Source organism: Vombatus ursinus, unplaced genomic scaffold (assembly GCF_900497805.2).
Source record: "Vombatus ursinus unplaced genomic scaffold, bare-nosed wombat genome assembly UNPS02014791.1, whole genome shotgun sequence".
Taxonomy (NCBI): Eukaryota; Metazoa; Chordata; class Mammalia; order Diprotodontia; family Vombatidae; genus Vombatus; species Vombatus ursinus.
The window spans coordinates 46114774-46141242 of record NW_020954569.1 but is presented as its reverse complement, the minus strand read 5'-3'; the positions used below and the strand labels follow the sequence as shown (position 1 = coordinate 46141242).

The 26469-nt window shown below is 37.5% G+C and overlaps 1 protein-coding gene across 2 annotated transcripts in view; it reads right to left on the bottom strand.

The window, feature by feature from the left end:
• The window catches only part of SLC12A7 (solute carrier family 12 member 7), a 141800-nt gene that overhangs the window by 39173 nt on the left and 76158 nt on the right, over positions 1 to 26469 (bottom strand). For both annotated transcript variants that reach the window (XM_027868861.1, XM_027868862.1), the window contains exons 7-17: positions 22650 to 22891; positions 19754 to 19965; positions 18230 to 18397; positions 13999 to 14097; positions 13442 to 13499; positions 12617 to 12791; positions 9347 to 9465; positions 4947 to 5045; positions 3596 to 3715; positions 1942 to 2046; positions 521 to 689 (exon numbers count right to left, since the gene is read on the bottom strand). In XM_027868861.1, coding sequence (XP_027724662.1) covers positions 521 to 689; positions 1942 to 2046; positions 3596 to 3715; positions 4947 to 5045; positions 9347 to 9465; positions 12617 to 12791; positions 13442 to 13499; positions 13999 to 14097; positions 18230 to 18397; positions 19754 to 19965; positions 22650 to 22891 — 1566 coding nt within the window. The remainder of the gene's footprint in view (positions 1 to 520; positions 690 to 1941; positions 2047 to 3595; positions 3716 to 4946; positions 5046 to 9346; positions 9466 to 12616; positions 12792 to 13441; positions 13500 to 13998; positions 14098 to 18229; positions 18398 to 19753; positions 19966 to 22649; positions 22892 to 26469) is intronic.

The following is a 26469-nucleotide window of genomic DNA, read 5'->3' as shown; positions in this document are numbered from 1 at the left end:
GCAATTAACTTTCCTGTGCTCAGTAAGCAGTCAGCATTAGGGGCCGGACAGCAGCCCAAGTCTTCATGACTCCAAATCTAGTTCTCTATTCACTGTGCCATATTGCCTAAGAGACATCTGAGGTTTCTCAACCCTGTCAGCTGAAATTACAGCCCCGATGTCCTAAATATTAGAACACACTGTAATGGGAGACATTTCTATTTTGGAGAAGAAATGTTTTTAAGGTGCTACAATATGATCATTAAAAGAAACCAAGATGATATGGTTGTTATTTCTGCTTTTGGACTCAAAAAACCACTGGTAAATTTATGTATGCTAATAAAGATGCATACTACATTCAATTAAAAATTAAATGCTAGACGATGAAATCTTAATTCAAATACTGCTGCGCTTCTGAAACGACACACTGAATTTTCTAACTATTAAACTGTTGGCTTATACCATTTGTTCCTATTTGGCCCTAGATAACCAAGAAAAATGCCTTGGATGGAGGGAGAAGGGAGGATGGGTGGGTGTATACCTCTTCAGCTCTCCGGGCTTCTTGGTGTTTATCCAAGTATGTTCCTTCCAGGACAGAGCCCACAATTGTTAACCCTTTACCAGCCTTCAACTGGCTAGTGAATGAGAGTAACCTTGGATGCTTTACACACTGTTCTGAATCCAAATTCAGCAGCACCAGAACTTGAGGTCTGCAGGATAAAACAAAATTAATAATAAAAAGAAGGAAAAATAAGTGACAGTAAATTGACAGATAAAAATACACGATTTGTTCAATAACTGATCTAGATAGACCAGTAGTTCAAGACTGCTGTTTGCTGGTTTGTAGCACCCTCTGCTGGACAAAAGTACTTACAGTTGTATCCAAATTAAAGTGGAGAATAATTAGTAGGAGAAAGACTATCAATACTGAATCCATACTGTATTCTTGTGTAATACAAACATAAGAACTCAAGTTATTTTTCCCCACCCTGCCCTTTGGTGGACGTGGGAGGTCCACAAGTGTTACATGCTGCATGTGTTTTTGAGTGTTTTCAATGTGTTGATCAGTGGTGCTGAAGTTTTTTTTTCCCCTCCCTAAAAATTGTCATTTAGTCGTTTCAGTCATGTCCAACTCTTCAAGACCCCATTTGGGGTGTTCTTGACAAGGATACTGGAGTGATTTTTGCCATTTCCTTCTCCAGCTCATTTTACAGATGAGGAAACTGAGGCAAATAGGGTTAAGTGACCTGCCCAGGGTCAAACAACTACTAAGTTGCTTAAGGCTGAATTTAAGCTCAGGTCCTCCTGATTCCAGAGCCGATGACCTATCCACTGCACCACCCAGCTGCCTCTCCAGGTCTCTGATTATCCCCCAAATGTCAAAGACCAATATTATCTGTATTCTATATTGGTTATACTTCTCCAAATATGGTGACAATTTTCGACATGAGCCATCCCTGAACCTCAAAAACATCACTCCTCTTCAGATCTCACCAAGACTTTGTTTTGTAATTCACTGATGTACTTTAGCTTTCTGTGTGGGTATCTAGTCTCCTTTACTGACTGTGAGCAAGGAATTTTTTCTCCTAAACTTTATCTTCCCCAGAATGTGGTACAGTATTCTGCACACAGTGAGTGCTTAATAAACATCTCTTCAAACATGTCATATTCTATTTCATTAAAACAGGATTTTTATTTCACTTAGCAACCAGATTCTTATGGGAACTCAGTGCTATACTTCTAAAAAAAATTTTTCATTTTAAAGACACATATTACATTGAATAACAATTTAAAAGGCTAGAAATCAAAACCATAATTATTTAATTCCTGCTGAGCTCCTGACTCAACACACTAAAATTTCAGCCTACTGAGTAATGCATTGACTTAGCTTCAGATAGACACCACAATATGGGGGTGAACAAGAAGGTGTTCCTCAAGACAGAGGGATCATGGGAAACTTACCTCCAGTTTTTAGTGTGGGGTGGGCCATGTTCTACCCGTAGTAATGCATAACGAGCAGCATTCAAAGATAAACCTCTTATCCCATCGCCCCATTCTTTCTCAGCTCTTAAAAGGAAAAATAAAAAAATCCACTTTGAACCAGCTAACAATCAATATATGGATCGATGTGCTGATTTTTTTTCCTCTTAAAAAAATATTATTTGTCATATGGCATGGCTCTCCAGGAGGAGGGAAAAGGAGGGTTACATGGGATACTACAGTTATGTAAGAAACAGAAAACACCAATAAAAAAATCATTTGAAAAAAAAAAAAAAACAGCCGACAGTGATTAGGCCATTATATTAAAATTTAATAACCTGAGCCAGAACATTTTAATCACTGTGCTAGCTTAACAGCATACCACAAAAAACTCCTATTAATGAATGGAGTATGTGTCAAACACACTGTCAAAAACTTCATTACCAAAAGTAAACCTACGTTCTAAGATGGAATGAGGTGCAGGTGTATGCATGTAATCACACACAATTATGTACTAATTAAACTAAGGCCAAATGTCCATATGGGCAGTAATAAGGGAAACATGCATGCATGCATACACACATATAATTATACACATAAAGAGAAATTAATACATATAATAGGTAAAGAGAATTTGGGAGGGGGGGAGAAAACATTAGCATATGGAAGGCTGAAAGTTAGGAAAGTTAAAAAAGGTGGCCTTTAGAGAAATTTGGAGATTGTGAGAGGTGGAGTTAGAATGGAGTGCATTCTAGGCATGGTGGACAGCCAATGCAGAGATAGGGAGATAGGAGATGGAATGTGGGAAGGGGAAAAATGTGTTATAAGGCTGGAAAGACATATTGCCCCCAGGTTGTGAAGGGCTTTAAATGCCTAACAGCAAAGTTGACATTTGATTTTCCATTAAGTAGCTCAGAACACTTCATGGGGTTGGCCCAATTTTCTATCAAACAAGATGATGAAAAATAAAAACCACTCAGGAAAGGTTTCTTGTCTGTTGTTTTTAGACAAATGTGGCTGCAGATACTTGAACATGAGAGCTGTATGTCATACATATCATCAGATAGGTACTGTGTCAAAATACACCCAAATTTGAGCCTCACTCCACACACACACACACACACACACACACACACACACACACACACACCCCCTGTCCCCTCCGCCCCCAATTGCATATAGCTCTTGGGGGTTTTTGTTTTATTTTTGTTTTGTACAGCTCAAGAACAAAGAATGGTTTACATCTTAAAATAAAGTTTTATTGCATTTAAAAATGTAAAAAACATCTTAGCTCATGGGCCAAAATGTACCAAAAAAGGCAGTGAATTGGACTTCCCCTTGGGGAAGGGGTTTGCCATTTAGTTTAATCAACCAAAAATTGTATAGTTCAGTTATATATAAGTTCTATAGCTCAGAAAAAGAAAAGGGGGAGACTCTTGGTTTCAACATAGGCATGCATATGCACATAAACAACGCCTACAACTGATGCTGATACATGCAACTTAGATATACGTTCATTTGAAATTTCCCATGGTTTCTGAGCACTTGTCCTCTCTTTTCCATGACTGCTAAGTTCATTAATTCATAATAAGAACTCTAGAAATAAAAACTACAAGAGAAAAACAGACCCACTTACCCTCTGTATTCAATGTACTTGTAGATACAGCCTGCAATAAGCATGGCAAACAAAGCATAGTACCAAGAACAAATGAACATCAAGGCAAGACACAAGCTCATTCCAAGGAAGGAAAGAGTCCTATGGAGACCAAAAAAAGGAAAGAATTTTATTTAAAAATTATAAAACAGAATTATTTTCCCCCATCAATATACTTCATTAAGTGATACTTCACTAATACTTCCAATTCTTATACTTCTAATTCTAATACTTCTAATGGAGTGCATTCTAGGCATGGGGACCCAATGCAGAGATAGGGAGATAGGAGATGGAATGTGGGGAAGGGGAATAAGGCTGGAAAGGTATATTGCCCCCAGGTTGTGAAGGGCTTTACATGCCTAACAGCAAAGTTGACATTTGATTTAGCAATAAGTAGCTCAGAACACTTCACAATTTTGCATGGCAATATTTCTAATACTTCACTAAGCAGATAAATTCACTAAGAATGGGAAAATAATAGAACCAAATCACTGTGTTCCAATATTAAAGGTAAAAGGGCAAAGCTGGTAAGTTGGCTAAAGGTAGAAAGTTATTTTACCTGACAGATTTGTGAATTAGTAGCCCTCTCTTGAGCTAATATGGCACAAATTACAAAAATGCACAATCTCTGTTTTCAAAGATATAAAGCTTTGATATTAATATATCTATGATATAAAAAGACAATGACAAGACTTAGGCATGAATTCCATTAAAGAAACTAAAGGGTTAATTAAAATGTTGCTTTGGGTGTCCAGGTTTGAAGTCAGCAAATATATGACTATGTGAGAGATACATATGACATGTGATTAGGCAGTGGCATCACGGATGGAGAGCTAATTTTGGAGTCAAGAAGATCAAGGTTCATGTCTAGCCTCTGACCCATTCTAGCAGCCTGACCCTGGATGATTCAAGTAACCTCTCACAGCTCTGGGCAACCAGAGGTACCACTGTATACTAGCATTTTCAACAGGAGCTACCTTACACCAATAAAGTCACAGATTTGATTAAAAAGAACCAATATCGGGGCAGCTAGGTGGTGCAATGGATAGAACACCGGCCCTGGAGTCAGGAGGACCTGAATTCAAATCCAGCCTCAGAAACATAACACTTACTAGCTGTGCGACCTTAGGCAAGTCACTTAACCCCAACTGCCTCACCAAAAAAAAATAAAATAAAATAAACCAATATCAAGAGTTATGCAACATATAACCTCAAAGTACTTAAGACCTAACGAACAGAGGATACCTTTATCCACCAGGCACTCCACTAACAACTGAAAATGCTCTGTGAGCCTATCATATGATCTGCAGAAATAAACACAGTATTAACTTACCAATGATAAAACTTGAAACGAGGACGCCAATTTGGGGTACGCAGAAGAGTCTGTACAGCACACGCCAAATTGACAAACATGTAGCACATGAGGAAAAACCTGAGGAGCAGAAAGTATAAAAGATCACATCAATGTTGCACAAACATCACAATCTTGGAAGGTTGCAGAGAGACCAGAGAGCAGGAGGGATTTGGCTAATTATCCTTGGCCAATGAAAGCTAAGTAAGTGTAGGAAAAATAAAGGCCTCCTGACCCAACCTAGTTCAAGAAAATGGCAAATAGTGGTTATCCAAAATGTAAGCTGTTCTCATGAACAAGCCATCAATGAGCTCCCTAAGGAAAAACCTCCAGGTCCAAATGGATTCACAAGTGAATTCTGCCAAACATTTAAAGAACTAATTCTAATGTTATATAAACTATTTGGAAAAATAGGTAAAGAAGGAGTCCTACCAAATTCCTTCTACGACACAAAAATGGTTTTGATACCTAAACCAAAAAAACAAAAACAAAGAACAGAGAAAGGAAACTATAGACAAATTTCCCTAAAGAATGGATGTAAAAAATTTAAATAAAATACCAGCAAGGAGATTAATACAATATATCACAAAGACCAGATATTATGACCAAGTGGAATTTATATCAGGAATGAAGAGCTGGTTCAATCTTAGGAAAATGATAACCATACTTTTGACCACATCAATAACAAAAACAAAAATCATGATTTATATGCATTTATAGATGCAGAAAAAAACTTTTCAGAAAAATCTACTCATTCCTATTAAAAATGGTAGAAAGTAGAGGAATAAAAGGAACTTTCTTTAAAATGATAAGTAGTTCTTATCTAAAACCAAGTACAAGGATTATTTGTAATGGGGATAAAGTAGAAGACTTCCCAATAAAATCAGGAGTGAAACAAGAATGCCCATTACCACTACTACTATTCAATATTGTACTAGAAATATTAGCTACAGCAAGATGACAGGAAAAAGAAATCAAAATAATTTAGGACAATGAGGAAAAAGTTTTCATCACAAAAATTACTGGGAAAATTGGAAAGCATTTTGATAAAAACTAGGTACAGACCAACATCTCACACCGAATATCAAGATAAGGTCAAAATGGGTACACAAGGTTTTATGGTTTCATACTTAAACATAAAAGGCTTATGATAATTCATAAGCAAATTAGGGAGCGTGGAAAATTTTAACTGTCAAATAGATGGATAAAGGAAGAGTTTATGACCAAACAAGAAACAGAGAGAATCACAGGAAATTATTATATTAAATTAAAAAGGTTTTGCAAACAAAACCACTACAGCCAAGAGGAGAAGAAAAGCAGGAAACCAGTAAAAGAATTTTATAGCAAGGTTCTCTAATAAAGGCCTCATTTCTCAAATATTTAGGGAACTGAATCAAATTTATAAAAATAAGAGCCATTACCCAATCGATAAATGGTCAAAGGATATGCAAGGCAGTTTTCATAATACATCAAAGCTATCTATAGTCACATGAAAAAAAATGCTCTGAATCACTACTGATTAGAGAAGTACAAATTAAAACAACTCCGAGGTACCACATCACACCCATTACATTTGCTAACATGATAGAAAAGGAAAAATGACAAATACTAGAGGGGATGCAGAAAAATTGAGACACTATTGCACTGTTGGTGGAGTTGTAAACTGACCCAACCACTGTAGAGAACAACTTGGAACTATTCCCAAAGGGCTATAAAACAGCAATACCACTACTAGGTCTGTATCCCAAAGAGATCATAGGAAAAGGACCTATATATACAAAAATATAGCAGCTCTTTTGTAGTAGCAAAAACTTGGGAACTGAAAAGATACCCACCAATTGTGGAATGGCTAAACAAGTTGATATGATTGTGATGGAATACTACTGTACCATAACAAAAGAAGAGCAGGATGGCTTCAGAAAAATCTGGGAAATCTTAGATGAACTCCTGCAAAGTGAAATGAGCAGAACCAAGATAACACTGTAACAGCATCAGAATCAACTATGAAAGCTACTCTGACCAAGATAATGATCCAAGACAACTGTGAAGGACTCATGATGAAAAATGCTATCCACCTCCAAAGAAAGAATTTTTTTTTTTTTAAAGTGAGGCAATTGGGGTTAAGTGACTTGCCCAAGGTCACACAGCTAGTACGGGTCAATTGTTTGGTCTGAGGCCAGATTTCAACTCAGGTCCTCTTGACTTCAGGGCCAGTGCTCTATCCACTGCGCCACCTAGCTGCCCTCAAAGAGAGAATTATTGATGAAGTCTTCGTGGAGACTGAAGTATACCGTTTTCATTCCTTTATTTTTCTTGCTTTTTTTTTTCAACATTGCTAATATGGAAATATATATTGCATGATTTCACAACTGTAACTGATATCACATTGGCTGCCTTCTCAATTGGTGGGGGACTGAAGAGAGGGAGAGAATTCGGGAAAAATGATTAAAAAAAAACTTTCTGTGTATTCGAGTTTCATTGCAGCCTTCTCTAGTGTAGGGGAGATAGGAGAGGAGGGGATAAATAAAATAAAAGGTACACAGCAGAGAAAAGAAAACCTACAAGGAAGCAAAGAAAAGCTGGGCTGCTTTGAAAGCAAATATAGTATTTATTACATAAGTTTTTATGAAATGGGAACTTTTTTTATTTAATACTCGTATGTTTTGCTGTATATATGGAAATATTTTCTTTTTGTATTTAAGTTTAAGTTGAATTTCAAAAATTTTTGAAAAAACTGTATTTTCTTATTAAAGTATTCTAAAAGGTTTTAATTACATTAATGACAACTCAACTCTGTGAATTATGATTCTCAGTCTTGTTCTAAAAACCACTATATTACTTATATCCATGGCAAATGGTAAAATTGATTTCCATTCCTATCAAATAGAAGGCATGGAAAAGTTTACTGAAAATCGAAGGGTAAAATGACCACAAAGGTCAGGAACCCTTCACCCTGAGTTTGCCTAATAAACTCATGCATTCTGCGAGCATTTACTACCAAATCTTTTTTGGCAAATCTCTCTTCAGTGCTTACCTATCTCATGGGCTCAGGCCTTTTATTTCCTGCTGCCAACAAGCAATCTTTACGTGGACAAGCTATCACCTCTATTATAACAGATCCAAAACCTGTTCACTTTGAAAGAGCATCTTCTTTCAAGGTTCAACATTTCCATTCACAGTAACCCACGTCACCTGGTCCTCCAGGCTTACCTTTGATTCCTCAAGAGTCTGGATTTTCCCGTATCTTGAGATACCAGGTCTTGTTGTGATTCTTCTACAAAGACTCTCAGATCCACGGCTACTTTGACTGCCATCACTCTAGTCCGTACACAATAACCTAATTGCTCTCAATCTCACCCCCTTTCTCATCCTTTCTGCACACTCAGGTGACTTATCTAAAGTCTTCCATCATGATCTCTCCTACCCCACAACTTAACTATCTTGCATAGTTAAGATCCATTCAGGTTCCATTCATTCCTTTTTCTCCACTTCTACTTTTCTTGCCTTCTAACTCTCCCAATCCAAATGCTACTCTTCAAGAGGCAACAGCTGAAGCGAATAACCTCAGCACAGGACTGCCATGATCCACACTCCATGTTCTATGGCCACGATCCACACCATATGTTGTTACCACCTCTGTGGCACAGCAGAAACTAGACAATGTCAAGTTAGGGGACCCAGGTTCAAATCCCAATTCCGTAGCTACGACCATGGGTAAGTCCTTTTACTGGTCTGGACCTCATTTCTTCATCTGTAAAACTGCAGTGGGGTAGGGCTAGATCACCTCTAAATCCCCTTCTACCCTATAGATATGATCCTAAGATGATGTATTGTATATTTCATATATTTGTATAATATTTTTGTACAATATATATTATATATATTATATATTTAGGATTTTTTTTACCCTACTCTACATTACTGCATGTTCTCAGTTAGTCTGTGAGTTCTGTGGCCTGAGAGACCATCTTCTTTATATCTTCACAACACTCCAAATGTTCATATGGACTCTTTGTGCCCAACCTGTGGAAGATCCTTCCAAGCTCATTGTGGTGTCATCAGCCACAGTTGGACACTGTACCTTGACCTCCAACACAGTGATGTCATTTTGTCCCCTTTTGGGGAAGGACAACAACTAGCACTGTGCTAACATAAAACTATCAGGCACTTAAAACACATATTGATTTGGCTGTAAGGAATTCTCAAATGTATTTTTTAAGATGCTAAATTTTTGAAAACCAGAATATCTATTACTAAAGAAGAAAAAGAATTAGGGAGTAGAAGAATGAAGAAGAATAAAGAGAGAAGTACTTTAAAAGTCAAAGAAATGGAATTTACTCAAACAATATTTACTATATTTCCATCTTGAGAAGTGTACTTACATTGAAAGAATTGGTGCTACGCTGTCCAAGGAAGCAATTAGGATTCCTATTTCACAGATGAGAGCAGTGAGGAGTAAGGCCCATGTGGGTTCCCCATTTGCTTTTCCATGACCAAACACCTAATTAAAGTAAAGAGCATAAATGTAGTTATTTTTGAGTCTATTTTGCCGCAGAGGTATGACAAACGTCCACATTCTAATAAACAAAAGTTTGGGTTTTTTGTTTTTTTTTTTACAGTTAGGGCTGAAACAAAAAGGCATGCTCAGCTCTCTTTGTGCATATAACTTTTTCTACAGTTTTGTTATGTGTGAGGGAGAAAAACTACAAATAATAAATTTTCCCAAAATGTCAACAAAAAAGACCAAACAACTCGAAAAGGAACCAAATGTTAAGAGCTAAACTGCTTAGCTGCTTCTGAGAAGAAATGTTCAATAAAAATAAGAAAAAGCTATCCTCAAGAACTCTGCATTTGTCTTCAAAGATGAATAACCCTGGAAGGAACAGAACTAGTAGTCCTAAAAATTATTTTGGTTGGAACGATGATCAATGTGTATTTTCTTGCCTGCTAATTAATGTACTGAGCTCAAATCTGCAAAGCAAAAAGGGGACAAGGGTCAGGAATTGGCCTTCAAGGGCCGCAAAACACATCAATTGGACAGAAACATTCCTCATGGCCAAGCACCAACTGCTTGAATCCAAAAATAATTCTGCAATGTATATACATCCAGCTGGTGGCATCAGTCAGCCATTTGTGGAAGGATTTTGTTGTTGTTAATTTCCTCCTCTTGAAATACACTCCTTTACATTGCTGCCTCAATGCCTTATTAGTGCAAAATGATAACCTTGGGTTCCTCAAGACCGTGTGGATAGAATGTAAAATCCTAGCTCTGCAGTCTCTGCAGTTAGTGCTAGTGCTGAACTGCTAAGTTCAGAAATCAGCAGCATCAGGCTGACCACAAGGTGGTGATTTGGGGGAGTCCAATAAATCAATTAGGGACAGCTAGATGGTGCAGTGGATAGCAACACCAGACCTAGAGTCAGGAAGATCTAAGTTCAAAGCCGGCCTCAGACATTTACTAGCTGTGTGGCCCTGGACAAGTCACTTAACCCCTATTTGCCTTAGTTCCTCATCTGTAAAATGGAGACACACTGGAGAAGGAAATGGCAAACGTTATCTTTGGGAAGAAAACTGCACAGATATAGTCCATAGAGTCACAGAGAGTCAGATACGACTGAACAACAAAAACAAAAATAACAATAAATTAATTTGGACTTAACCTGAGGCCTGGAAGGATTAAAATGTGCATCATTTGAGGGAGTACCTACTCTAATGAACTAATAGATCCATAAAGTGCCTAATGGAAAATAGTATGCTATAAACATCTGCTAAAAGATGAAAGTTTTGTTATTGTCACCTAAATTTCTTTTAGCAGAAATTCTAATGCCAATATTTGGCTACTGGGGAAAGAATACTCAGCAAGCAGGAAAAATTTATTGGTTCACATAAATTATAAAATCTCAAATTCAGAAAACTGACAAAATATTCTGGTCATTTTTTAAAAAATCATTTAAAGCTAAACACATTAATGGTACTTTTCATTGAAAGTGAAAGGTAAGACAATATTTAGTTGGAAGAAAAACAATTCCAAGTAGAAGTGACACTTGAGGCTGTTTTAGTGATGAAGATAAAAACAAAATATTCAGGGGAGTTTTTTTTTAGTTATTTAAAGAATATGATTCAAAACCAGGAGTTTTTTCTTTTGCATTGGTCAACTCCATCTGAAGTATCATGCTCAATTTTGTGTACTGTCCTATAAAAGGGACACTTACATGCAGTATATCCAAAAGGATCGCAAAGATGGCAAGGGATATCAAAACACATCATCACAAAATGTCTGAGTAAACAAACAACAGATGTTTAGCTTGGAGGAAACAAGACAGGAGTTCTCAAATATTTTAAGGTCTGCCATGTTGAAGAGGGTATGGCTTACTTTCTGTAGCCTCAAGGAGTAAAAGAAAGGCCAATGAATATAAGCTATACCAAGCCAAAGGCCTCTTTACGAGCTTTCTAACAATGACTCTGCCACAGCTGCCTCTAAAGACATTAGTCTTTAATTATTAAATTATGTTATTAATTAATTAACAAAAGAATTCTATTTCTTTGCTTTCTATTCTAAGACCATTCTCTGAATCTTATAATTCTATGAGATGATTCAGGTTAATAACCACATAACCTAAGAAGTACAAGGAGTTTTCAGGGAGAGAGAAAACTGACTATTAAGAACTGAACTATATAACTTTTTTCTGACTAACTGAAATAATTTCACTATAAGTAATCAGTATAAATGATAAAATGATCAAGGTCTTTTAGTTGTTGCTCATCCTTCATTCTTGAAGAGGGCAATGACATCAGGAGAGTGATGTCTTGACTTGCAAGTGCATTGGATTTAAGTGAGGCAGAGCCATGCAAAGTCATCAGTCCCACTCTCTCCTCTAGAGTCACATGAGTCAAGACAACTGGTGATGGCCCAGAACGCAGTGGGAGACCTTGTCTTTTATAAGCTAAAGTCTTTCCCAGGTCTCAGTCTGTCTGAAGCAACATTCATTCAGTGATTTAAGGCCAGGTAAGAAATGAGGCAAAAGCTGGCCTCTTTTACCTACTCAAAAAAAAAAAAAAATCAACCTGGGAGGGGGAAGAACTTTTGTCCACAAGAGAAACAACTGCTATCTACACTCATCCAGAGCCAACAAAACCCAAACAATGAGCCAGTGAGGCTTGGGCTACAACCTATTATTGGCCAATCAATGATAAAATGATCAAAATCTTTTGTTAAATCCATTCTGTAAGCCATCTTTACAGAAGACATAAGCGATCACTAGCAGCTTTCTTTAAAACTGAATTCACTACCCACACTACATGATTTCCTTCAGAGGCAAGTTATGCCTTTAAAGAAGACATCTATTTTCCCTGTAGCGTTCATCTAGTACACCTGATGGACATCAGCACGGTTGTCAGGGCTACATTTCATGTGATAGCATGGTTATTACTGTTTCTTTCCCTAAGTACCAATCCATCATTTCAGAAGAACAATGTGGTTATGTCTCCCTGAATAGAAAAGAAGCTCCCCAAGGGCAGGAACTGTTTCATTTTTGTCTCTATGCCACTAATACTTAGTATAGTGCCTGGAACATAGTTGATGCTTAATAAATGCTTGCTAACTGCCATGCCCAAGTTAGTGAGAAAAGTCTTAAAAAAAAATCTGTCCTCACCTGAAGGAAAGGCACAATCTCATCTCTTGCAATAGCCTGCAGGAGCCTAGGTGCACCAGTTAAACTCTGCAGGCCAGCCCCACAGGTGGAGAAAAAGGAGCCAATGACAATGACCCAGGGAGATGGCCAGGCCAGCATGCCAATCACAAGATTTCCTTTCAGGGCTTCTCCAAACCTTGAAAGGAGGAAAGGATGAGGCTGAGTATTAGCAGTGACACGTTTCTGATTTACTAAAACACAATTTTCACCTTTGTTTTTTGATCATTTTGCAAAAAGAAAACTATAGCTAATAATGTGGACATGATTCAGCACTTTTGGTTCAAATGAAGCAATTATTTTAAAGTGACTTAAGGTGCTATCTCTACAAAAGAAGACTATTCAAATTAAACTCTCTTATGGAAGTGGGTGCATATATATGTGCATGTGTGTGTATAATATACTGTATATTATACACATATGCAGAGTATTATTCTGTATATTACACACAATAAAATACACTGTGTTATCTTATATATACTGTATATTATACACAAACGCAAAATATAATACAATATATCATATTATGTATATATAGTATGATGTATAATATATCATGATATATCATAACATATTACTGTATATACATAACAATATGTATATACAGAACATACAGTACATTATATATGCACATACAAGTATATAGGCTAATGTTGTGGGTATATGACATTTTAACTACAATTTTAAATAAAAAGTGCAACAAAGGTTTTCAATCTCCTATTTAAATGCTGCTTTGCTTGGTGAAATCAAAGTTTGCATATCAGAAACTAAAAATTAAAATGAACATACTTATCTCTCAAAATTACACCTTCTATACAGGCTCCAAAAAGGACAATGCAAGACAAATCTATTTTGGTAAGTTAAGGGACAATAAGTCTACAAAAATACAGAAATAAGCTTAAGAACTAAGGAAACTATGGAGAAGGGGGAGCTGGCTATACAGCTAGACACTGCCAAAGAGATCCCTACAGCATAATAGAATATCATGGGCTCAAAAGATTATTAAATGCTTAGACTGTATCTCCAACACCCCCCCCAAAAGCAAGAACTAATCTTTAATAATTTCTGTGTGTTAAAATTTTATGTTTTCCCCCCCAATTTATTCAATAACTTTCTGCTATGTTACAAATAATTCTATTTGCTCCAAATACTTAGAAAAACAACAATTATGGTCACAGGCTTGAGAAATTCTTCTGGAAAAAGAAATCCATATTCTGATTCTGATCAGTACAGTGGTTAGGAAAGAAATTATCAGTGAAGAGAATCGAGATGTGAAATTTGACATTCCACAAAAGAAGACCAGAACAGAGCCACCTAACATCTTAATGTCTTTGCCCAAAGGATACAGATAAAAGATGTGGTTGCGATTGCCAAAATTGTTCCAGTAGGGATGGATTTCTGCGCATCCCTCAAATCACCAGATCGGTTTGAACCCGCCATAATACCTAAAACAGACAAAACTAGTTATTTTCTTCTATCTTATAAACTGTGAGAGATATGCAAACTTTTAAGTTGAAATTAAGGGTCCATAGAAATGCCTTGCTTATTCAGAGGTCAAACTCACCCACATAAAAACATAACTTCAATCTGCCATCTGCAAAACCAGTGAACTCAAGCCAGGCTGGTTATTCTTTGGGCCCTTACCCCATTCCGATTTTTTTTTCTCTTGTTTAACATATAATTTCACCAATTCTGACTATCCATCTTCCCCATCCACTGCTAGATGCAATAAGCAAACAGGTTGTCAAAGGGAGGTAAAGCCTCCCATCTCAGAAATAAATTATCAAGGAACAACAAAATAAAAGGTTAAACAATGTTCAAGATCTACTAAGTAGAGAAAGAAATACAGACATTTTTGTATTATTTTTAATATATTTTATTTTTTCCCCAATTACATGTTAAAACAATTTTTTTAATATTTGGGTTTTTAATTTTGAGTTCCAAATTCTATCCCTTCCTCTTTCCTTGCCCTCCTCCGTCCCTGAGATGTTAACAATGAGATATAAGTTATACATGTGCAACCACATAAAACATTTCCATATTTAGACTATATTTTTTAAAAGAACTTCTAACAAAATGGCTTTGATTCTATGAAGTGGTGAAGCATACAACTGGCAAAGTAGAATTAAGGTAAGCTTCCTAGTAACATGGACAAAAATTACGCTATTAAAATACCACACTTTTAAAAGAAATATAATAATCCTCTTCTCTCATTTAATTTTCAATATCAATACTCAGTCACAGCTGCCTTTGTATCCCCTCCACATCAAGGGGGTTAGGCATGTGGCATCCTCGTGGTCTAGAAAATTTGTGTAAAACTTTTTGGCCCTCCCTTCGTGCCAGAGAAGAAGCCCGAATTATTATGATATTAAAAGACAAAATATGTTGATATTATATGATACTATACATATATTTTATCTATTTCTGAGTTTCTAAACTTTTTGTCTTGTCTGCCGGACTTCACATAAAGTCTGTGGCTTCCACCAAACTCCCCAAAAAATTCCATTAAATTTCTTATGCCAACCTCAGATATATCAAAACCATGATGGGGAAATTCACAATGTGGAAGGGATAACTGTACTCACTTCTGTGCCAGAACATTATCTCAAATCTCAACAATCCCTTAACTGATCAGTGGGAATGATCTTACTAAGCTTTAGGCCTTCTTCTTTATAATCTGAATGGCCCAAGGAAAGGAATTCTTGGTAAGGAGTTCAAGCAAGGGTTAACTGATGCTACCTAAAACATCACTTCTGGAAATAAATATCCTGTCTAGTTCCATAAAGAGCAAAGAACAACCAAAGGGTCATTGCAGAACTCTAACCATTTTTTATGCTTAGATAAAGTAGCAAAGAACACATCAAAGGAGAGGTTCTCAACCAGGCATGGTCCATGAACTTAAAAAAAAAAAAGTAAAACCATATTTTGAGAAATATATTGCAACATAATTGGTTCCCCTTATAAACATATGTATTTTGTTTTATTTATCTAAGCACATTATTAGAGAAGGGGTCCATAAGACAAAAAGGGCTCAATAGCCCTGTACCAGAGAAAAGAGGCATAACCTCAAATGATAATGGGCAGATGGCAGGAGGGATAAGGAGGTCTGGGTGAGAAGGATGATGTTAGCTTCTTGTTTTAACTAAGTACAATTGTTTCTGTGTTGCTTAAGGGCTTCAAGTGCTGGTAGCACCTCTAAATTTTAGTTCCATAAGACAACCCTCCCCCCTTTGCCCTGACCTAGTTATACCCCCTAGAATATCATTTGTACCAAACTGATCCTGTTTCTTCCTGAACTCCAAGTGAACATAACTGGCCTTAAAAACAGTACAATAGTCTCTAGGGCCAAAGGAAAATAAGTAAGTGCAATAAGGCCTTCTTTGGTCCAACTTATGCTTACCCTAACACAAAACCTGGTTAAGATCTTAAGGTAAAAATTAAACAAAATATACATTTCAAGGAAAGAGGCACTGACAATAAAGAGGCTTCTTAGTAGTATCTATGTGTATGTATATCTGCATTATATCTATCTGTGAGTAAATACATGTATGTACATATATAGCATATGCATATATATACATGTGCGTGTATATAAATGTGTGTACATACTTGTCATATTTTTAAGTTCCACATCTTTATTCCTCTATTAACCCAACATGTTTTTGTGCAACATGAGAGAAACATCTTGTATTTCCTAATTAAGCGTTGAATAATGCAGATGGCTTTTGGGAAGATGTTAGCTCTCGCCACTTGAAAAAGCTTCCTTTTCGCTTAGAATTAAGAGCTTCCTTTCTTCAGTTTGCAATAACCAAGTAGAACTTGCCTGGATCAGTGGTATTCATCTTTGTTCCAAGGCTCTAGGTTATTCTTTCTGTCCTGATGACAACAGGATGGAATGTTGCCAGACACAAGACATATAAAGCTCCTCCAACTACAATAACATAAAGACAGGGCTCAAGCCTGCGTACTTCTTGGCCAGGCTGAGGATCAAGTGGAACATGGCGGCAGCTGGGTAGCTCTGGGACTTAGCAGCTCACCTGAAGCTCCTTAAACATATTTTTACGTGACCAATGGCAGTGACACCTTATCACAAGAGTAGAAGTTTCACTATTCCACTCAGAGAAAAGGAAACATTTGCATGGTGACAAAGGCAGGCAGAAAAGGCCAGGCAAAATTCCAGACTATCATTTGGAGACTATCATTTCACTGGATTTAGTTACTATTCATCTAATCTGACCCTTTTATGGAAGATAAGATGTATTCAAAGCTACTAAATCTCTCTCTACATGCAGTCATGCTCGGGTATCAAATGAGGATTATGACACAAACCTGAGGATCTGGAACAACTGCGTGGCTGGGATGAATGTTACCAAGATAGCATCCTGTCCTATTTACAACCCCCTTTGCTGCCTCCAAGTAGAAGCATTACGACCACTGGTTTACCTAAACTGGTCTTTTAGGAAATCAGTGATACTCTTTGACAAGAGGGAAATGAGCTCTGGTTGTCTAGCAGCTTTTAAAAACAAAAAGCAACATACATAAAGATAATTAGCTTTCCAATCTCACATGGACACTGAGGGGCATGAAGGATCATTCACCAGAAGCAGGTACTGACAGATTGAACTCAAGCAGATCCCTCATTTAAAAGCTGAGCTATTCTTGCAGCATTACACTAGCCTGTGATGAAAAACAAGTCTCCAAATATGCCCTTTCAATTCCCATGAAACAAAAACTGGGAGGTCTAAAATAAGTGCTTTTCACGCATAAACTATATCTGACTGCTTAGTGTCTCAGGGGAGACAGGGGAGGGCAGGGAGGGAAAGAGAGACAGAATCTAGAACTCAAAACTTCAAACAAAAATGTCAATACAAAATACAAGAAAGAAATATTGAATAAAAAAAAACCACTTTTTAGGTATTTAGGTGTTGAAAAATTTTAATATGGGTATTTAAAAATTTAGGTATTTAAAAAATATTTTTAAAAATTTAGGTATTTAAAAAATAAAAAGTAAAGTAAGTGCTTTACTATTTACAGTATTCCATCATGGGCCCTTAATACTCCAGGCAACTCAAATACTATAAATTATGGAGATTTGTATTAGTGGTGGGTCCCTGCCAGAGCTCCCAAAATATCCTCTAAAAACCTACAACACCATTTATAATACAGTTGACTTTGTTTTAAATAAAACTGATAAAGATTTTGGAATGAAAAATACTAGCTTTTAACTAGACAGTGTAAAGACCATAAAAGAATTTACTGTCTATAATTATCAATGACTTCAGATGACAACAGAGTCCTAAAAATAGGAGGCTGTAATGGGAATACAGGAAAAAGGGCTGAAAGGGATTTTGGTGGTCATCTGTTCCAATTCTCTCATTTTGTAGATGAGGAGATTAAGGTTCAAAAATTAAGTAATATCACAGGACCATTAAGTGGAGACCTGGAGGGAACTTTAGAGGCCATTCAGTCCAACTTCTCTACTCTCACAACAGCCCTTCCTCCCAATCCTTTCCCCCAAAAAAGGCAAAAAAGAAAAAAAACAACAACAGAAAGCCTCCAAATGAAAGAATGTGTTACCTGTCACAGATGGGAAATAAATTCCTACCAACATCGTAAAGTAGGTCATGATGTCTGTCAATACATAAGGTAGGCCACTAGTTTTTGTTTCCTCTGGCACAGGAAATGAAGGCATATCTTTCTTTTCTACATACGCTCCCTTATCTGCATAAGCACTCCACAGATTTTCTGTAAACAGGAAAAAAAAAAAAGATATTTGTGCTCTCTTATAAAATGTGATTCTTATGACTTGGAACTCAGTTATGGCCTTGAAGGAATCACCTGGACTTGACTATGACAAGCCTTTGGTAGTACAAAATTAAGCAAGACATTCTACAAGTAAGAGAATAGGGGTTAAAAAAAAAGCTCCTAAAATTCTTTTTTTTTTAAATACAGAGAACTGATTTCTGAGAAGTCAACTTAAAATAGTTCTTATACAATCCCATCAATAAAATCAATGCCTGGTCTTGCACTAAATATTTCAGTGAAAATATTCCCCCACTCTAGTAGTCTCACTGTCTACAACACATCAATTTTAGATTCATCTACTTGGCTTTCAAGCCCCTTCCTATACTGGGTCCTATTTTATTGTCTAATTTTACAGACACGGAAGCTGAGACCCAAAAAATAAAACCTTCCAAGCCACAAGCTACCCCTGGCCCAGTGCTCTTCTTACTAGACTTAGGAGACTGGTCTAAAAAGCTTTATTCATGTTGTTTCCTCCTCACCTAGAATGCCCTACTCCAACCATATTAAATCCTACTCTGCTTTCAAGCCCTCCATATTTTCCATGAAGGCTGTCCCTATTTTGCTTCAAAGAATTGATCATATGATGGTATATAGTTCTGTAGAGCTCTTCAACTACTTCATTTGTTCCCATGCTTAAGCACACTCTTCTATAATATCAGATATAATATCAAATGCAGGCTCATAGATTTTGAGCTGGAAGGGACCTTGATGTGGTGGACAGAGTCAGGAAGAGCTGAGTTCAAATCCCACTTCAGACACAGCTGTGAATTTTAACCTCTATGTCTGTTTTTTCATATGTAAAATAAGTAGTCCATTGGCCTCTAGGGTTTGATTCAAAACAATACATACTCAATTGATGGAACACTAATATGAAACATGGCAGTATTCAATTTAAATATAGGATGTGTATTTAAGAAATGAGGTTTCAGAGCAGCTAGGTGGCGCAGTGGATAGAGCACCAGCCCTGGAGTCAGGAGGACCTGAGTTCAGATTTGGCTTCAGACACATAACACTCACTAGCTGTGTGACTCTGGGCAAGTCACTTAACCCCAACTGCCTCACCAAAAAAAAAAAAAAAAAAAAAAAAAGGATTTCTATCTAATTCTCCATTTTAAACCTTGATGAGGTTACTAGCTTATCTCATTGGAAGAAAAAAGGTAACGCAGAAAAACCAGAAGGGATGGTTGTATTCCTATCGTCAATGCTATTTTATCTACCTTCCTTCTTCCTTTCTATCCATCATTCCTTCCTTTCCTTCTCCAAATAGAGTTTAATTCAAATTTTTTTTTAACTTACTTAGTATGACACCACTGGAAATCCCTGGAATTCCCTGAATTTCAGTCACATTATTTTGGTGAAAGTAATCATCACAGGTGGCATTAAGCACAGAGCTGTTGCAGAAGAGTCCCCAGAGGCGCGTTGCTACCGTTTCATTATTTATGATGTGAACTTTAGCACAGACATCAAAGTCTCGATTTGATAACGTGCGGTTCCCAAGAAGACAAACCCTAAACAGAATGAAAGTCAATTAGAAGAACATACGATAGATCCTGTCTCCTTTCCTCTATTGGCCAAAACCATAGGGAATGCATCACATAGCAAATTTCAACATGAGATCCCCCTCCCCTCTCTCTCATACACATACATACATACACACACGCACACACACACGCACACACACACAAAAAGAACTTATCTTTAAATTCTCATATCTAGGTGACCCTAAGTCAGGCCCGCACCACATGCAACCCACCAAAGCATCCTGCGGACAGTATATTGTACAGACCTGTTTTACGTCCTCTACATTTTCTGTGAGCCCCCCTAAATCTTCTGGCAAGTCACAAGCCGTGCACAGGCTGTATGCTATGCAAGCCTACCCTAAGTGCAATGAAATTTGAAAAGAAATTCTGTAAGAAGAGAAAAGCCATTGCTACATCTGAGGAGCCTGGGAGGCATGGTGGATAAAACATTGAACTTGGAGGCAAGGAGACTTAGGTTCAAATCTAGCCTCAGATACTTGCTTGTTGTATGACTCTGGGCAAATCACCCATCAGCTATTTACTTCAGTTTCCCCAAATATAAAATGAGGATAACCAGTTTTTGTGAAGATCAAATGAGATATTTGTAAAGTGCTTAGCACAGTGCATGGCACACAAGGTGCTATTTAAATGCTTGTTCCCTTTCGTCTCTTCCCTGCTTCCTGAATATACTTTAAAGCTTTAATATGGATTAATGGGATAACCTTTTTTAATCAGCAGTTACTCAGTATTACTGCCCTGTTTATTCTTTAGTGTTTTTTGGTTTAAGCCTGTGATTTTTGTCAAAATGGGGCAATTCACTATGGGGAAAGAAATTCTTTCCATCAATTGTAGATGCCTGTTACTACAGTAGCTATTTAATGCCTGATGAATTGTTTGCTGACTTTATGAAAAACTCAAATATTTCTCTCTCTACACAAACATCTTTCTAAACAAAAACTAGTTTTCTCCATTCTGTTTAAAAAAAAAAAGAAAGAAAGAAAACAAAAAAACCTTCTGTCATTCCCCAGACCTATTACACTATTGACCTGTATGGCCCTTACTTAGCCCCCTGGACACTGTCACTGCCACAGCCCCACATATCTACAGCATATTCCTACATTTAACTTATGGATCGCAGGTCCTTACAGAGAATACCAAGGTGCAAATTAAAATGATACCATCATCAGCTTAAATCAGTAATTCTAGTGAACAAAGAATGTTGACCTGAAAATCCAGAAAATCTCTTCTCTAGAGATTATCAAGACAGCAATGAATCTCACTTACCACTGTTGATCACAACTACTCTGAGAAATCACTTTACCCAACTATAATGTGTTACTCAGTTGTTTTTCAGTTATGTCTGACTCTTTGTGACCCCAGTTGGGATTTTCTTGGCAAAGAGACCGCAGTGGTTTGCCATTTCCTTCTCTAGGTCTTTTTAGAGATGAGGAAACTGAGGCAAACAGGGTTAAGGGACTTCCCCAAGGTCACTTAACTAGTAAGGTCTAAGGCCAGATCTGAACCCAGGAAGATGAGTCTTCTTGACTCTAGGACTGGCACTGTAACACCCAACTGCCCCCAAATATAATTTAGCAATACATTAAACTGAAGTGTAATTTTTAACTGGATTAATGAAATTAAACTTGATCAACATAATAAAAAAGATATCTAACTATAAAAAATATCAATAGTTATATATAACTATATAGTTACATAAGTTATATATAACTATAAAAAATATCAATCTAAAAAAAGTCCTAGTGAAACTTTTATTTATTGACTGATGGATTGGCAGCATCTGGAGCTATGCTAATACTGATCGTGGATGACCACATACATTAACAGCAGCAATGGAAGATTAAAGCTAGGCAATGTTAAGAGAGAAAATAAGTTTAAGGTCTCAGACTTCAGGGTTTGTGTAAAGACATCAATTGAAAAAAGCCATTCTTTGAGTGCTTCAGAGGCTAGGTAGTGCAACGGATAGAGCTCTGGATCTGGAGTCAGAAGGACCTTTTTTTTTTTAAATCCAGCCTCAGACACTTACTTGACAAGTCATTTAACTTCAGCCTGCCTTGATTTCCCCAACTGTAAAATAGGGATACTAATAGCACCTATCTCAAAAGGGCTGTTACGAGAATCAATTAAGTCAGATAGTAGATTAAGAAAAGAATGCTCCAAAAAACATCAGAGTGAAGTAATACGTGATATGTGGATTAAATAGTCTTCAAACCCTAACAAGGCCATTCACACTTGGTTCTTTAAGGACAAATAGTCCTCATCCTTTTAAGACATCAAAACAAAATAATGGCAAAAGATAACTCCTTCAACTCTCTTTTGTTTACAACAAATATCATAAATAAAAACCACAATGATAACGAATCCAAGGTACATAACTGATTGGAAAAAAACGTTGGGAGTAGGGGAGAACGTCACTGAAGGAATCCCTTCTCTTCCCCCCCCCCCAAAAAAAAACCCCTGCATACCTGACCACATACACGTCAATCAACACAAGAAGGTTCATGGAAGATTGCACACACTCGCACGTGTGCAAGAACAATGAAAAATTTCCAGAAGCAGGTAGGACTGGACCACATCACACATCAAGTAATTAAGATCTCACTCTAACTACTCAACAGTGTGCTACACTTCCAGCAAGGATAAGGGCATCTTACGGAATGTCCGGGGGATCAAAAGCAGTCTTGATGACACCAGCATAGATGGCAAGAATCGAGAGGATCACACAGGCCAGAAATACCAGGGCAAGCTTGTTGACGTATTTTACGCCGACAAACACCACCATGGCCATCAAAGCAAGTGTACACGTCCCATAAACTCGCATATTGTTGAGCATGGCTCTACTTTCTCCTTCAATGTCTTCAGCATGAAATACAGCAGCACTAGGAGAAATATAAGTCTGCAGGAAGGAAAAAAACACATTCACGTGAAATTTCTTGGAAGTACACATTTTTCTCCCCTTTCAAAAGATAAAGTTTTTCAATCTTTGTAAGTTGGACACACCCCAAACATGCAAATTTTCAGGGTGGGGTGGGGGTGTCTATGACCTTAATTTCATCAATTAAGTTTTCTAAACAAAAAGCTGGTCAAAAAAAAAATTAGAGGGGAAAAAAGGGGGAAGGAAGCTATACCTAACAGTCTTTTCTGACCCTCAAATTCCCATCTATTAAAAAAATCCACTCATCTCTAATTTCTACCTGGTGACAGTTTATCCATCCCTAAAGAATCAATTCCAGGGGCAGCTAGGTGGCTCAGTGGATAGAGCTCTGGCCTTGGAGTCAGGAGAACCTGAGTTCAAATTCAGCCTCAGATACATAACACTTACTAGTTGTGTGACCCCGGCCAAGTCACTTAATCCCGACTGCCTTACCAAAAAGAAAAAAAATCAACTCCAACGCTACCTCCACCATGAAACTTTCTCCGATCTTAATCCCTCTCCATCAGTAAATAATCTCTCCCTCATTTGTATAGTATTTTGTATTTCATTCAGGCATGTATGGTCTCATCTGCATATTTCATCATCCCCACTAGGCTGTTGCAGTGACATTTACCCCTACCCTACATCTTCCCTGTATGTACATAAAGCATTTATTAAGTTTTTCCCATGCGCCCAGCATGGCACTACCACAATATATCAGACACAGTAGGTAACTGGGAATATGATGGTAGGCTTAACAGAAATTCACAATCTTAAGTCCTATCAAAGAGACCTCCAGAACGTCCCTTACCTCTATCATCTTCACTCCCTCACACAGTTACCACCCTAAATTCAGACCCTTGCCAACCTTTTTCATGGACTATTTTAAGAGGCTTCTTGCTTCCAGTCTTCACCCCTTCCCATTTCTTCCTCTACTCATAGTAGATAAAATAGTCTAAGGCTCAGGCCTGGGCATATTACTCTCTGCTCAAAGCTTCCTACTGTCCTTACCAAGATAAAATACACAGGACCTCCACAATGTGGCTCCAAACTATTTTCTTCCCCCAGCCTAAATCTCCTATCATTCCCCTTCATGTACTCTTCAATTCTAAGCCAGCTGGGCTACGCGTAATTCTCTAAATTAGATATTCCACGTAATGTCTCAGCTGATGTGAACAAGCCACCCCAATGCCAAAAAATGCATTTCTTCCTCCTTATCTCCGCCTCTCTGAAAGCTTCCCTCAGCTCATACACCACCTGCCCTATGATACCTTCCCTGATTCTAAACCCTGCCCTCCCCAATCTATTAATGAATGATCTCTCTCCTTCCTCATATTATCTTATTACAAGGAGGGGAACTGTACATTTGTGACTTAATTATAATAATTAATACTTATCTTAATAGAATAACCCCAGTGGTGGTAGTAGTAGTAGCAGTAGTAGCTAAGTGCATTATAATTATTATCTCATTTGATCCTCACAACAACCCTGAGAGGTAGGTGTTATTATTATCCCCATTTACAGATGAAGAAACTGAGGCAAACAAAGGTCCAGTGATTTGCCAAGGGTAACACAGCTAGTAATTATGATGCCACATTTGAACTCAGGTGTTCCGGACTCCAGGTTTGGCACTGTTATCCCTGGTAGCCAGTATGGAAGGGGGTGGGGGTGTGTGTGTGTGTGTGTGTGTGTGTCTGTGTGTGAATTCCCATTTATAGATGAGAAAACTGAGTTTCAGAGATACCAGATTACACAGTGAAGATAAGGCTAATGACCCTGACACAGAGCTCAACCAACTGGCCATGACAGGAAATCTAACTCTCTCTTAAGATGAAGCTATCAAAGATATAGCCAAGACTATCTCAAGCACCCATATACTGGGGTACACTAGCTACATTTTGTTGTTTCTGTAAAGCTGCTGTAGAGTATATGTCCCTATATGGGTGGGAATGATGATAGGAATTCTGAAAGGAATTTGCTTCCATGTCTTTGTACTGACTGTCCTACATACCTGGAATTCACTGTGGGCTTATCTCCAACCTTTTCAAAACTGTCCTATGTGGGTGAGTTTCCTTCTGTTCTCTTCTGTGCATTTTAAAAATGTTTCAATGGTCTTCTTCTTTTTTTCCTGGCATCACTACTGCTAAAAAGTATTTCTCTCCCAATCCCCCACCCAATGAAAACAGGGGTTTAAAAACACTCATAATTAAACAAAGCTAACAAAATTAATCCACTCAGTGGTCATGTCCCAGAATGTGTACCTTATTCTGTGCCTTGAGTCCATCATCTTGCTGTTAAGGGGTGAGTGACATGTCTCATTGTAAGAATGACCTTAATTTTACATGTCTATTGGCTCATTAGCTATATATGAGAGCTGAATTTTGCCTTCCACTGACAAGTTAAATGACTGCCTTTTACTTGGAGCCTGAAATTTAACACTCACTCTCTACCAGTGACTTAGTCTTGAGTCACCGAATTTCTGGGCTAGAAGGGCTTCTATTTTCATCTACTTCCACTTTATAGATGAAGAAACTGAGATCTGGGGAGGAAAAGGACTTGCCCAAGGTCACACAGGTAATATGGAATAAATCCAGGATTGTAACTCAGATCTTCTTATTAAATTTAGTGCCTTTTCTGCTAACAGATGTTGCTTCAGATTTAGCAATTTTTATTAACATCTTACCAACAGCCACACATGGACAATAAATTAATCCAACAGGTGCAGCTAGGTGGCGCTAGTGGCGCAGAGCACCAGCCCTGAAGTCAAGAGGACCTGAGTTCAAATATGGCCTCAGACCAACACTTGACACTTACTAGCTCTGTCACCCTGGGCAAGTCACTTAACCCCAATTGCCTAAAAACTGGAAAAAAAAAATCCAACAACGCTAACTTTTTTTTAAAGAATTTTTTTTTGGGGGGGGTGGCAATTGGGGTTAAGCAACGTTCCTAGGGTCACACAGCTAGTAAGCATCTAAGGCTGGATTTGAACTCAAGTCCTCCTGACTCCAGAGCCAGTACTCTATTGGTGTCATATAATGGTCGCCCCTATATATGGCATTTTGAAAGATAAATCCTATACCCATACATTTTGTTGGTTATTGGTGTATTCAAGTGTTCTAATCATTAACCTTTAAGTCTACTAAGTCATCGTGGTATGTATGGAAGCAAAACTGAGTTTCCCAACACTATGAGAATAGAACCCAAACTTGAACAGATCTTAATAAGCTAGCAAAGTTTGTAAGCTTAGGCCCCAGTGACAGATGGTAAAACTGTTTTCCAAGTACTAACCTAGCTAAGTCCAAGAGGGTTTACCACTTAAGGATAATGACGTTTCTGGCCATAGTAACTAAAGCCCCAGACAAGTATGATTTGTGTCTGTGGAAGAAGGACCTGCATTAACAAAGTCATAGAATGAAGTTTTGAAGTAGTCCCTCTTAACTTCCAAAACATTTTATGCAATTTTAAGGCATTTTTTAGACATTAAAACATTCTATCCTATACAACGCTTTCCAGTTTAGCTTATACTATTTTGTGTGGGTGTGTGAGAGAGAGTGAGAGAG